General features: G+C 47.1%; 2 protein-coding genes across 2 annotated transcripts in view; both read right to left on the reverse strand.

The window, feature by feature from the left end:
* LOC128346277 (vomeronasal type-2 receptor 26-like) overlaps positions 1-13,416 on the reverse strand; it is a 389,368-nt gene that overhangs the window by 195,734 nt on the left and 180,218 nt on the right. The gene's annotated exons all lie outside the window — the stretch shown is intronic.
* The window catches only part of LOC128343881 (vomeronasal type-2 receptor 26-like), a 35,199-nt gene continuing 32,489 nt past the window's right edge, over positions 10,707-13,416 (reverse strand). The window contains exon 7 of the mRNA XM_053293315.1: positions 10,707-11,617. Coding sequence (XP_053149290.1) covers positions 10,707-11,617 — 911 coding nt within the window. The remainder of the gene's footprint in view (positions 11,618-13,416) is intronic.

Raw genomic sequence — 13,416 nt, forward strand, 5'->3', positions numbered from 1 at the left:
CTGCACAACTGTCAAGTCAGCAGTCTTTCCCATGATTGTGATTCCTAATGAACCAGACTGAGAGACCATTTAAAGGCTCAGGAACCCTTTGCAGGTGTTATGGATTGGTTAGCTGATTGGAGTGGGACACCTGGAGCCTAGACTGTTGAACCTTTTCACAATATTCTAATTTTCTGGGATTGTGGATTTGGGGTTCTCATGAGCTGTACGCCATGATCATCACAATTATAACAAATTAAGGCTTGACTTATCTCACTTTGCATGTAATGCGTCTATCTCATATATCAGTTTCACCTTTTAATTTGCATTACTGAAATTAATGGACTTTTGCACGATATTCTAATTTTTCGAGCTTCACCTGTATATTGGTAACATCTGACATCTCACACCTGCTTAATCACTCTATTCGGTAATTGTCTTTCCAGAATCTGGGACTGCTTTTTGAAGGACGGAAGCCTACTACAATTTGTATGTAAACCTAGCATTTGAGAATATGGGAAATTGACCTTTAGGCTTAGGATGGAAACTCATATTTAAACAGGGGACTTTCATCAGTTGTCTTTCTTTATACACCCGTTCTATGGCTGCCATTGATCTTAACGTTTTCAACATCCAAAAAATGTATCTTCTCCATATGTAAATTGATTTTTTTTATGGTAAGGTGGATGTTATTATGGAAGGACTCAAAATGGAGTAAGTTGCTTTCAGGCCTGTCCAAATTATGAAGATATCATCTAGACATCACTTGTATAATCCAATGGATTGGACAAATCTGTTGTCTTTTAAGATGTAGGACTGTTCAGAAATGTCCATAGAGAGATTTCCATAAAGCGTCGATGCACGCTTCAAACTGCGCAGGTGTGCTGGAGTGCCTCGCATTGCTCAAGGGCTGCTGGGCCAGATGGTCAGGCTCGGCTGCCACTCCTGCTCCACCTGCCTCCATCACGGGGGGGGGTGTGTGTGTGCTCAGCTCAACCCCCATCCCCGGCTGTGCACATGGCGGCTAGAATTATTGGTGGTTTGGCCTTGTGGCGGTGGTGGCAGCAGTGGCAGGGTTGCCTCATGGTGGTGGCCTCATGGCAGTGGCGGAGCAGAGAGCCTCATGTAAGGGGCCCGAAACCTTTTTTCACCGGGGTGGCCTCAACAACACAACACAACACATCAATCATTGTGATCTGGCCGAGATCCTCGGATAGGAAATCAGCTCATACATTTTTCTGCAGCTGAGAGACAGCTATATGGCCCAGAACGAATATGGGACATTTTGTTTCTGTGGTGTGCGTGTGTGTGTGGACCATTCCTCTTATCCTAATCAATTAGTTCCCCATTTTAATTCTTTCTCCCCTGATATTCCTGAAGCATTGCTTCAAGGGGTAAAAGGAGTGAATCAGAAGGATTCCCCTGACCCAAGGCTGATAGTCAATAAGATCAGATCAGTTGAAGCGACCTGCCTGTCTATACACCCTCCTCACTGCTTCTACAAATCAGAAAGCAAAGGAGAATCCAGGTATCCCTCCAGCCAGTGTTGTGTATTGATTAGACAGATGGGAGACCCAGGTTCAAATCCTTACTAGCCATGACGCTCACTCCATGATCCAAATAGAGGGTGGAAACCTTCTGCTCTGACAACAAATGCAAGGGACACATGGTGAAGATTTCCTCTGTGCTAGGATGCACGTGCTAGTGTACACTCTGTGTACACAGTGTACACTCATGAGTACACTCATAGTGTACTCTGTGCTAGTGTACACTCTGTGTATACAGTGTGCACTCATGAAGACCTGTACATACAGTACATACAGTTATTCACACACTTTCCTCAATGCAGGCCAGGTACGATTGATGTTGCTATTTCTTTGAAAATCCTCTGGATTAGTCAGTGCCTCTCAAACATTGATTCGCAGTGCTGTGATTCTTGCTATAGTATCATTCTGTTTGATGCCTACATGTCAAATTGCAAGTAAAAATAGAGGTGTATTTCTTTAAGGCCTACTATTGGCATTGTAGGGAAAATGAAGCAAAACCAAGTACTGAATACTATAAGCTTGTCCTACAGATAAAAATAACTATCTCGATATATTTATCTTACACAGCAGCCTCAGGTACCTCAGTCAGTTCCCCTATGCTTGGCTCCACCCTACATATCTTAGGCAGGACCCTGAACCTCTCTTACATGAGGGAGAGGAGAGCTGGTCTCATGGTAGGGAGCATGAATTGTCCCCTTTGCTAAGCAAGGTCCAACCTGGTTTGCATTTGAATGGGAGACTATATATTCCCTTTAGGGGATGGGGATGCTCTTGGAAGATAGTCCCAGGTTCTCCTCCCTGGCACCTCCAGAGAGGGCTGAGAGAGACTCCTGCCTGCTGTAATCCTGGAAACGACACTGCTAGACTCTGTAGTCAAGACAGCTAGATGAGCCAATGGTCTGATGTGGTATACGGCAGCTTCCTGTGTTCCTATGAGAGGAGAAATATATAGATTTAAGCAGCAGTTTCAGGTGACTCAATTAGCAGTCCCTTGTTCAGTGCTACCTGCAATAGAAAGACTGGGATGTACAAGAAGGATTACCTTCCATTTTACATGTAACACTGGACAACGCTTCTGAATTGACTCTATGCATGTTCAATTTAATCACAGCTGTCCTGGGTTTCAGTGAGTGAGTGGATATTCTAGGCTGGCAATCAAATATATGGTGCATGACATATTTCTTTGCATGTATGTTTGCACTTATCTTATATTGCATGTAATTCTTCCAACTGTAAAACAAAGTAGTAAAGCTAATAAATAGCTCTATGTAGTGCATTTCCCTGTGCGGCCAGAGAAATGGCATTTGGTTTTTACCTACTGAGATTCAAGGTGACTCAACGTGGCACAGAGGCTAAGGTGTCGGAATATGAAGAGGCTCAGGCTTGGTAAATTTTAACTGGTCTGGATTTGTCTACACCTAATCCCCACCCCACCCCGGCCAACCACGCCAATTTGAGGAACGTATTTGCTGTGAACGTACCATTATCCATTATCCATTTTGTATGAGTAATGCTGGCTGGCTGGCTGACACAGACGCAAACCAAAAACCAAGAAACATCAAGTTTACAGCAATGAAACAGTATTTACCCTTTAAGGTCGGTAGCAAAAAAGGATTCTGCCATTATTAACCTCAAAATTTTATTGCTTCTAAATATAACTGTTGAGCTAATAACTTGAAACTTGATGTCTGTGCGCTACTTAATGAAGTCTACAAATGTGCCAAATTTTAAGGAGATCTGATTTAAAATAATATGCCACAGCAGGTTAAAAAGTGCTGAAAACTTAGACTTTGGTCCTTTCCCTCCAATATTTAGAACAGTGTAGAACAACCTTGGAAGAAAACAATGGATGTACACTGATAGGCTTGTCTAGGAGGAATATTATTTTTGGTTTGGTGAAGTTTCAAATAGCGGGTCAAAAGTAAAGATTATCATGCCCCATTACAGTCTATGGGAAGCAAGTGCTGGCTGTTATGCAGAGCATGACTGTTTTGAGAAATGAAGTCAGAATGCTGATATGTTTTGCCAGTGTCTTCAGCCGGGGGAGATGGGTCTCCTTCAAAGCAGTCCCCAGCTCTCTCTCTATGGGGCTTGGAAGTGGGTGAAGGAGGCGCAGAACAGCCCGCCCCGCACTTCAAAACAGTTCCCTGCCCTCTCTCTATAGGGATGGGAAGTGGGCGAAGGAGACGGAGAGCAGCCCGCTCCTGCCAGCAACCAGCAGACATGCAATTATTACTTTATTTGAATTTGAGTCACAACCAGCAAGCCCAATAGTGCCCCGCACTTCAAAACAGTTCCCTGCTCTCTCTGTAGGGATGGGACCCCAAACTCCTCCCTATCTTAATCCGAACAAGTACTCACCTATTGAGTACTCATCTTGAACCAAATATTTTCATATAATTGTGTATGGGTTGGTTTACCTTTTTTGTGAGCTGCCTTCTGATGTGTTGTACCCCAAAGGTAGGAGGAAACATGCTATCAAATAATTTCGAGAGGTAAATAATAGAAATATAGCCACCCAGTGTTGAAGGGAAGAGGCAGGCTAGCTTCTCCCACTGTGGTGTGCCCACGTGCAGAACTTTTCCCCAAGCAAGTGATCAGCTGCCATTCACGCCTGTACAGGTGCGTAATGACGGTAGGGCAGGCAGGGCACGTGCCCTAGGCGTCATTGCAGGAGGGCGCAAAGTTGCTGCCATGCCCTGCCCTGCCCACAAAAACCACAATTTTTGTTAAAAAAACTTTATTCGCCCCCCCCCCCGCTGCTGCTCACAGTTGTCGCCGATGCCGCCACCCTGGCTGGCCCGCACCCCGCACCCCCCACACTTGCGCAGACGGAAGCTCCAGGTGCCGGCAGAGGGGCGGATGCTCTCCCATTGGCTGCTCCAAAGAGTCTGTGCCTGCTTGTGTGCTCCGGGCAGTTGCAGCGGCTGGTAGGCTCTTCCCCAGCCCCTTCCATTGCTGAACTTTCCCATGGGGCGCAGGCGTGCCCTCCCCTTCCCCAGGCAACTGCTCGCCAGCTGCCCCCGAGCACAGCCGCCAGAACTTTTTCCTTTGTTTTGTTGCTAAATTCTGTCCTGCCTCAGTCTGGCGCGCTGCTGGAGAGAGAGCCGAAGAAAGGCAGGTGGCGAGGATCAAGGTAAGAGGCTACCCTGGGCACAGAGGCAAGTCATTCTGTCCAAGGGAGAGGCAGGGGTGCGGAACGCCTGCTGCTGCGCTGCCTCCGATGCAGCCTCCGAAAGTCCCATTTCCCTGAGGAGCCGCCTCGCCACCTTCTCTCTCTGCATGCCAAGTGCAGCAATAGTTTCCCCCTGTTGTCCCCCCCCTTAAAATTTCCAGGTGCATCCCTCTCCTGTGTGCGCTGGGTGATGCTGTGGTGGCCAGGAACCTGTTGAGTCCCCAGCTTAAAGGCATTGGTGTTGGGTGTGTGTGTGAGAGCATTTCTTTCAAGTACTTAAAGTTTCCCGCGCGTGGCGGGCAATGCATCACAACTGCATCAGAGGAGGCTTGGAGGCTTGGGCGAGCGGCAGGAGAAGACGGAAGTGGGCGATTGTGGGCAAGCGAGAGGCGGCCCTGGTGGCGGTTTTGGGCGAGTGAGCTGCCGATGGAGAGGCTTCGGCATTTGTGGGAAAGCGTGTCTTGGAGACTGTGTGAGTGCCCCGAAGAAAGATGGGTGGGAGGAGAGACTTTCCACTATACTGCAGAAAGCAGAAACAACAGCAGCAGGCAAGCACTCCTGTTAATCTCCCGCTGGAGAATCAAGCCTGGCTGGCATTCTCCCAGGCTTCCTCAGCGGAGGAAGGATTATGCAATAACATCCACTCCTTCACGGTTAAAAGGAAACAAGGAGAAAAGGAGACATAACAGAATGCCAGCCAGCCAGGGTGGCAGCAGCGGCAGCAACTGTGAGCAGCAGCGGGGGGCGAATAAAATTTAAAAAAAATTAATTGTGACTTTTGTGGGCAGGGCATGGCAGCAACTTTGCGCCCTCCTGCAATGACGCCTAGGGCACGTGCCCTGCCTGCCCTACCATCATTACGCCCCTGGTGAGATGTAAGATTGTGTGACACAGACTTCACCTACTGGCAGATGTTCTACAGTGTACATGGACAGATAGATAAACTATATGACTGAAGTATCCACAGTTGGATCGCCTGACATCTATAGACACAGATCCTGTCCCTCCCTGGAACCCCACCATTCCCACTACAGATCCTGTCTCCCTAGAGATCCTCTCTCTATCCCTGTCCATCCTTATTTCCTGGCTTCTCTAAGCCCTTTCTGAGAAAGTCCTGCTGCTACTGGCTTTCCAAGTTACCCATGCTTCTGTACGGTAGTTCATAGTCTGCTAACCCCAGCATGGGATGGGGAGGAGAATCCTGGCAGGGGTACTGATGGAATCCTCCATATTTAAGGGAAAATGAGCTGCCTCAGAATTCTGTCCTAAGCTCCATGTCCAGTGGAGCCACTGTCAGTGATCACCCACAGGAAGGGTTCTGCTGCTTCTCTGTGCCAAGGTGTAATTGCCCATCAAAATGCAGGCTACTGGCCTTTCAGTTATATAGAGATCTTCCACTGGAATGTGGTTCTTCTTTTTGTTGTTGTTTGTTTGCTTAATAGGCTGTCTCTATCAGCAAAGCTGTGGTCTATTACTTCCTATTCATCACATCACGTATTCATTAGTGTGGGGGCAATGGGCACATCTCTCTGGCATGTCTACACTTGTCAGGATGTTAGCCATCAAAAGCTCTAGAACAGAAAGGGTCTTAACCTGGCAGCAAAAGGATAGTAGCAAAGGTGCAGCTTGACCTTCCTAATGGAGTATGACAGCTGGGGAACTACAGTTGAAAAAGCCCTCTCCCTGATAGCCACTATATTTTTACACCAGAACATACTCAGGGAAAGTTGGAAACTTTTTTGTTTTTTTAAGAAGAGATTCTGAATAATATACTTCCCACTGAGAGATACCACATTTCGCATAGACAGTCAGTCTTGCCACTTAAATAAACAGAATGCACTATTTTTACACCAAAATATGCTCAGTGAACACATGTAATCTCCCTTACTGTGAACACATGTAATCTGCCATTCAAATGCAAACCAAGGTGGAACAAAGGGGAAAAATTTCCTTGCTACAAGACAGTGGGGCTATTCTGACGATCAGCAAAAATCAGGCTAGCCTCCGCTAGCCCGACTTTTGCTGATTGTCAGAACCACCGGGCTCGCAGCTGAGCCCGGTGGTTCTGGAGCGGCAAACCCGCTCTGGAACCCCTGGTAAAAAGCAGGTTTGCGGAGCGAGTGCTCCGCAAAACTGCTTTTTACCATCGTGAGTAGCCATGCCGCGCCTTCACGCCATGCCTACTCATGAGTAGACCCCCGACTGGGAGGCGAAAAGCAGCGTCCTGGCTCAGGGGTCTCCCATACTGGTGCTTGCGGGGGCCGTGGGGCCCCCGAGCTCCCCAGCCCCCGCCGGCTCCATCTCTGAGCCGGCCATTGTGTGCGCGGCTAATCCGGACTCCCAGGGCTCCCTCTCCGCTCATGAGTGGGGAGAGTGGGCTTAACCCGCTCTCGCTGCTCACCCGAAGAAACCGGGTCTCATGGATTGTGAGACCAGGCTCAGTGAGGCTATGCACATGCACATGCAAAAGCAGTCTAAGGGAGCCCAGCCCGGTTTTGCACACACGTGTGAACCACCAGAATCAGGCCCAATCCCAATGGTACCACGTCAGCAAACCTGGCTATGAAGCCTCTCTTCTAAACAAGGCGCTTTCCTAACCCCATTTGTTCGATTGTGTGTCAGCCATGGCTGCAAGCAGCTGGAGCTGGTAGAATCAGGGAGGGGGGGGTCCCCATTATGCACCATGCACTTGTGCAGTGCATTATTGGGGCTCCTGGAAAAAGGTAAAAAGAAAGTCTTTTCTCTGTTTTCCTCTCTTTCTTTCTTCCGCCCTCCAAAACTTTTTGTCTTTTTCCTCTTTCTCTGTTGCTTCTTTGCAAGTATGTTTTCTATTTTCTGTGTACCTTTGTTCACTTGCTCTCTTCTCACCCACCCAATTTTACTCAGATGGTTTTACTCAGAGCAAGGAGGAGGGGTTTAGATTTGTTTGGCACTGGGATACATTTTGAGGAAAGCAAGGCCTGTACAAAAGGGACGGGCTGCACTTGAACCAAGATGGAACCAGACCGCTGGTGCTTAAAATCAAAAAGGTTGCAGAGGAGCTTTGAAAATGATGCCTGGGGAATAGCTGACAGGAGTTGGGCAGTATCCGGTTCAGTAAATGCCATCCCATAAGGTGCGAGAGTGCAAAGGATTCAGATAAAACAGAAGGGGACAGAGCAGAACCACATAAAGAGCAGACAGAAGGCTGTGCCAGCTGGTCAAAGAGCCAAAAGAAAGATAGCATACACCAGGTAAGAGATTCAGCATATAGGTGCTTATATGCCAATGCCAGAAACCTCCAAGCCAAGATGGGTGGGCTGGAGTGCTTGTTTGCTAACTCAGAAATAGATATAGTGGGCATAACTACTATGGGCATAGTATAAGAGTGAGAACTAGTGGGACACTGTTATCCCTGGAGTAGCACTGTATGTTAAAGAAGGGATAGAATCTAACCTAGGGGGACTGAAGTCCTCCACAGAAACCCTGTGGGTGAAAATACAAGGCCTGAAAGGAAACGTGCTGCTGGGGATGAGCTACCGCCCCCGGGATCAAAACGCTGACACTGACTAGGAGTTGCAAAGGAAATAAGGGAGGCGTCAAGGAGAGGCAGGGCTGTAATGATGGGTGATTTCAATTACCCACACATAGACTGGGTAAATTCACAGTCAGGTAAAGACAAAGAAGTTAAATTTCTAGATATGCTGAACGACTGTGCCCTAGAACAGTTGGTTTTGGAACCGACCAGAGAGAAGGCAACCTTGGACTTAATTCTGAGTGGCACCCAGGACCTGGTGTGTGATGTCAGTGTCATCGACCCTTTAGGGAACAGTGACGATAGTGCCATCAAATTCAGCATACATGCGGGGAGCGAATCACCAAGGAAGTCTAACACAGACATTTTGAATTTCAGAAAAGGAAACACACACACACTGTGGCTACAAAAAAAACCCCGAAGGGGCTACAGGTACTTGCTTAATGTTTAATTTTTTTAAAAAAAGTTCGTGGACCTGCTGGACCAGACCCAGCAGCCCAGTTCTGGTCCGACGGAATGGGGGGGGGGTTCGGTTCAACCACAAACCCACGAACCCCCGGACCCCCGGACCAAACTGCCAGACCAGTTCTGCACATCTCTAGCAGTAGCTTGTCCCAGGCCGCTTCATGACTGGTCAGTTGAACTCTGAGAAGCACAGGAGAGGTTTGGGCAAGAAGGAGCCTGTGCTGGACTTCCATCCAAGCCTCATGAAGTATCAAGCTGACCCTGGGGGACGGTGGCTCAGTGCTTCCCTAAAATGTCACTTATACCGCTGTAGTCCTCAAATAACCTGCACTGGATTTATTTGGCAGTTTCAATCCCAGGAAGTTTTCTAGGCTGACACTAATTACTCAGACCTCAACCAAAGCTGGCAACAGCAGCTGGAGAAACTGGAGACAGCTGGTTCAAGTATTTGAATCCTTACCTCAATGTCCTCTGACCTCACCATAAGCCTGGGTTTGCTATGAGAGATACCTGAGAGAGGAGCAGTGGGATCAGGAGCAATGTGGGGCCTTCATACAATCAGCCCTGTGTGGGCTAGACCTATCCTACTCAATTAGGGCTGGTCTTGAGAATAACCTTTGTGTAACACCAGGTGGAACATAGGAACTCTGCCATATACTCAGTCAGACCATAGGTCCATCTAGCTCAGTATTGTCTTCACAGACTGGCAGCGGCTTCTCCAAGGTTGCAGGCAGGAATCTCTCTCAGCCCTAGCTTGGAGAAGCCAGGGAGGGAACTTGGAACCTAGATGTTCTTCCCAGAGTGGCTTCATCCATTAAGGGGAATATCTTACAAATGTTCACACATGTAGTCTCCCATTCACATGCAACCAGGGAAGACCATGCATAGCTAAGGGGACAAGTCAATCTTGCTACCACAAGACCAGATCTCCTCCCTCTTGTAGTTCCTTTTTATTGCTGCTAATGCTCAGTGGTTGACATGCTCATTCAGGCAGCATCAGCATGACAGGAAAGTGCACCTGCACTGTAGGGAGCTTTCCAAGCTCTGCAGTTCACAATGGGCAAGTGAGGGGGTGTCCAGCAAGGCCAGCTGTCCTTCTTTCCGGTGATGGAGTGGTTAGGGGGTCCAAGGAGGCAGGGACGGGTGGCTGCTGGGGTGAATCGGAGGAAAGATTGCCAACGGGCAGCAACTCCGCTTCAGTGGAGGAGGGGCAGATCCCTGAAAGGGCCGAGGGGGAGACGTGTGAGGATAGCATTGGCAGCACGCCTTCCAAAGGGAGGGGATCTGAGCAGGAGGAGGGAGAAGAGGGAGAGAGAGGCATTGGCAGCAGCTGTAAGGGGTAGACAATAACAGGGAATAAAGAGGGGCGTTGGCCCCGTAACTGGGAGCCTGTGAGGAGGCATATAAGGAGCCGGCCGGGGATGAGAGGCTGGCAAGTGTCGGGGGCACACGGAGAGCAAGGAGAAAGCAGACACAAGGAGCAAGCAGCCTGGGATGGAGGAGGTACAGGGTGATGCTCAACCCCCTCCCGGTCCCTGCTCTGAGTCTGGACCCAGTAAGCCTAGCCAGGCTTGGTAAAGGGGACCGGGACATGTTGCCGGACAGGGGGATTTGCGCTGAATGCTCCTTCCCCCAGAAGTGCTCACAGTGATCCGGAAGTAGATGCCTGAGGGCTGTGAAGCCCACAGGGAACTGCTTCTGGGTTGCAGGGAACACTTCTAGGGAAAGCAGAGTTCAGCCAAAATTGCCTCCCCTGCACACTCTGTGATGCTAAGTGGGGAGAAAGTAACACATCATAAGCATGTCTCCTTGGTGTGCTGCCAACGCCTTAGACAGTTAGGGTTAGCCGGCCAGTGTTCCATCTTGAAAGGGGTTTGAGTGGAATCTGCCCCAATCCATTTCATATGCTGGAAAGCAACATTTTCGAGACCTAATCCAACCAACCTTCTGTTCCCACTAGAAGCTGAGATCTTGGTCAAGATTTTGTTGGGGATTGGATTTTTCGATTTTTCTCTAGGAGCAGAGATCAGAAGACATCTTTCACTTTCATTATTAGATGTTCCTTTCTATTCAGATCAGGCCTCACTACAATAATGTAACATTTGGGAATAAAGATACAACTGAGTAATCCAGCACTGGAGACAAAGATAGAGAAGATCTGCACGGCCACCATATATTTCCCCTTTGTGCTTAGGTAGGTGGGCACAAAGGAGAACCAAACACTGCAGAAGACCAACATGCTGAAGGTGATCAGCTTGGCTTCGTTGAATGCCCCAGGCAGCTTCCTGGCTAGAAAAGCCACTGTGAAAGAGATGGCAGCCAGGAAGCCCATGTAGCCAAGGGCACTGTAAAACATGGTTACTGAGCCTTCATTACACTGCAGGATGATGTGTCCAGCCTGAGAATGCATGTCAGATTCTGGAAATGGTGGAGAAATTCCCAGCCAGATGGTGCAGATGCCAAGCTGAATACTGGAAGAGCAAAATACAATGGAGTTGGCCAGATTCTTCCCCAACCATTTCCTCATTCTGTTGCCTGGCTTTGTGGCCGTGAATGCAATCACCACAGTGATAGTTTTGGCCAACACAGAAGAGACAGCAGTCGAGAAGATGATGCTGAAGGCTGTTTGTCGGAGAAGGCAGGTCACCTCCCTTGGATGGCCAATGAACAGAAAGGATGACAAAAAGGAAAACAAGAGGGAGATGAGGAGAATGTAGGAGAGCTCCCTATTATTGGCTTTGACAACTGGAGTTTCCATGTATTTAATGAAGATTCCTAACACTACAACTGTGGTGAGTGACAAGTATAATGCAAAAGAAGTTAGGATTATCCCTAAAGATTCTTCATAGGACAGGAAGGTTGTAGCCTTGGGGACACATTGATCTCGTTCATTGTTTGGATATTGGTCTTCTGGACACATCTGGCAATGGTCTGCATCTGAAAAGAAGAGTGATCGGAATCTCTGAATTTTATCTTATATTCAATGGTTTTTTTAAAAAAAAAACTTGTCAGTTTAAGAGTTTAAGACCAGAGTTAAGACTATCTAATTTGTCTCAAGCTCTGTAAAGTTGTCAAACTGAATCCTAACATTGATGCCTTTAAAGATGTGCCATGTGCTCATTAATGATGTTGTAAGGTAAAGGTAAAGTGTGCTGTTGAGTCAGTGTTGACTCTTGGTCCTATGGTTGTCTTTGGCAGAATACAGGAGGGATTTACCATAGCCATCTCCCACGCAGTATGAGATGATGCCATTCAACATCTTCCTAAATCGCTGCTGCCCGATATAGGTGTTTCCCATAGTCTGGGTAACATACCAGCAGGGATTCAAACTGGCAACCTCTGGCTTGCTAGTCAAGTTATTTCCCTGCTGTGCCATTAGGTTTTACGATGTCACCAATGGTGCTCACTTAAAACTTATCCTCCATGCACCCACACTTTTTCTTGTATGTTGAGGCCCATATCAAGATGTGTTGGATGGCACCGGTAACAATGCTCCATAGTTCCCAGATTGGTGCAGAATGGTTTCCTGAGAGCTCACATTCCATAAGTAATAGAATAGGTATTGCACTTGCAATAGAATCAATTATCTGGCTTCACTTGCCCATGTCAGAGAACTCTGAATGTGTCAGCCATCTGGTTTCATCAAAAACTGGCAGGCTTTATATAACCTCAGCACGTCCTAGCTCTAGGCTTTTAATGGGGCAGGGAAATCTTAATTACTTTTGAACCACTGCTCCAAACATCAAACCAATAAAGTTTTGCCTTCCTAGACAAACCTGAAGAGATTACATTAGTTATTTTCATAATTATTTGAAAGAAATATATGATATTGCTGTCTAAAGATTGTAGAAAAGGGAGTCAATGTGTCAATTTTCAGTACTTTTTAACTTGCTATACCTGTGATAAATTTTCACCAGTTTACTTTGAGATTAGGCAGATTTGTAAACTTTGTCTAGTGCATGCCAAGTTTCAAGATACTAGATCAACAGATGTCATGTTCATAAGCAATTCAATTTTGAGAACTTTTTTTAGGTGACTTATTTTAACTGGTGACTTAAAGGGGTACTCCTGTGCCCTTTTAATTCTTAAACTCCTTGTTGTACAACATTCCAACATATATATGCTTGAGAGTGAATGACATACCACAATAACTGGTCATAATATGGATCAGGGAGCAGTCAGGAACTAACAGTGGGTAGTAGGGATGGAGATAGGATACTGTTAGGGATGCGCATGAAATGGATATTGTGATTTGTTTTGAGTTCGAAACAAAAACACAAACACAGTCCAAAAATGGCCAAAAAACAATAACTGACCCAGGACCCACTGTCAGCCACCGTGCCTGTGCTGCAGTAACATCATTGGCACCAGTTGCTCTCTCACACACAATAATGACTCCTTATTTTCTAGCATTGCAACAGCTGCTACAGCAGCACTCTTAGCAGAAAGCATAGCCATAAGCTCAACTAGAGGAACTTCAGCCACATTTTGAATCACCAAGAAATATTACACACACAGAGCTGCCACTGTCTCTCTCCACAATACTATTTCTCTCCACAATACTATCTCACAAACAAACCAAATCACACCGCCAATGGGGGCACAGTTGCCCATGACAACACTTGATTTGTATGATAACAAGTCAACCAAGAAGCAAGGATATTGCAAGCCAATCAGAAACTAGTGCCAAAAAACCAATTAGCAAGGGAAAAACAAGCCTCCAATATGGTGCTTGA

Source organism: Hemicordylus capensis, chromosome 2 (assembly GCF_027244095.1).
Source record: "Hemicordylus capensis ecotype Gifberg chromosome 2, rHemCap1.1.pri, whole genome shotgun sequence".
In the NCBI taxonomy this organism is placed as follows: Eukaryota; Metazoa; Chordata; class Lepidosauria; order Squamata; family Cordylidae; genus Hemicordylus; species Hemicordylus capensis.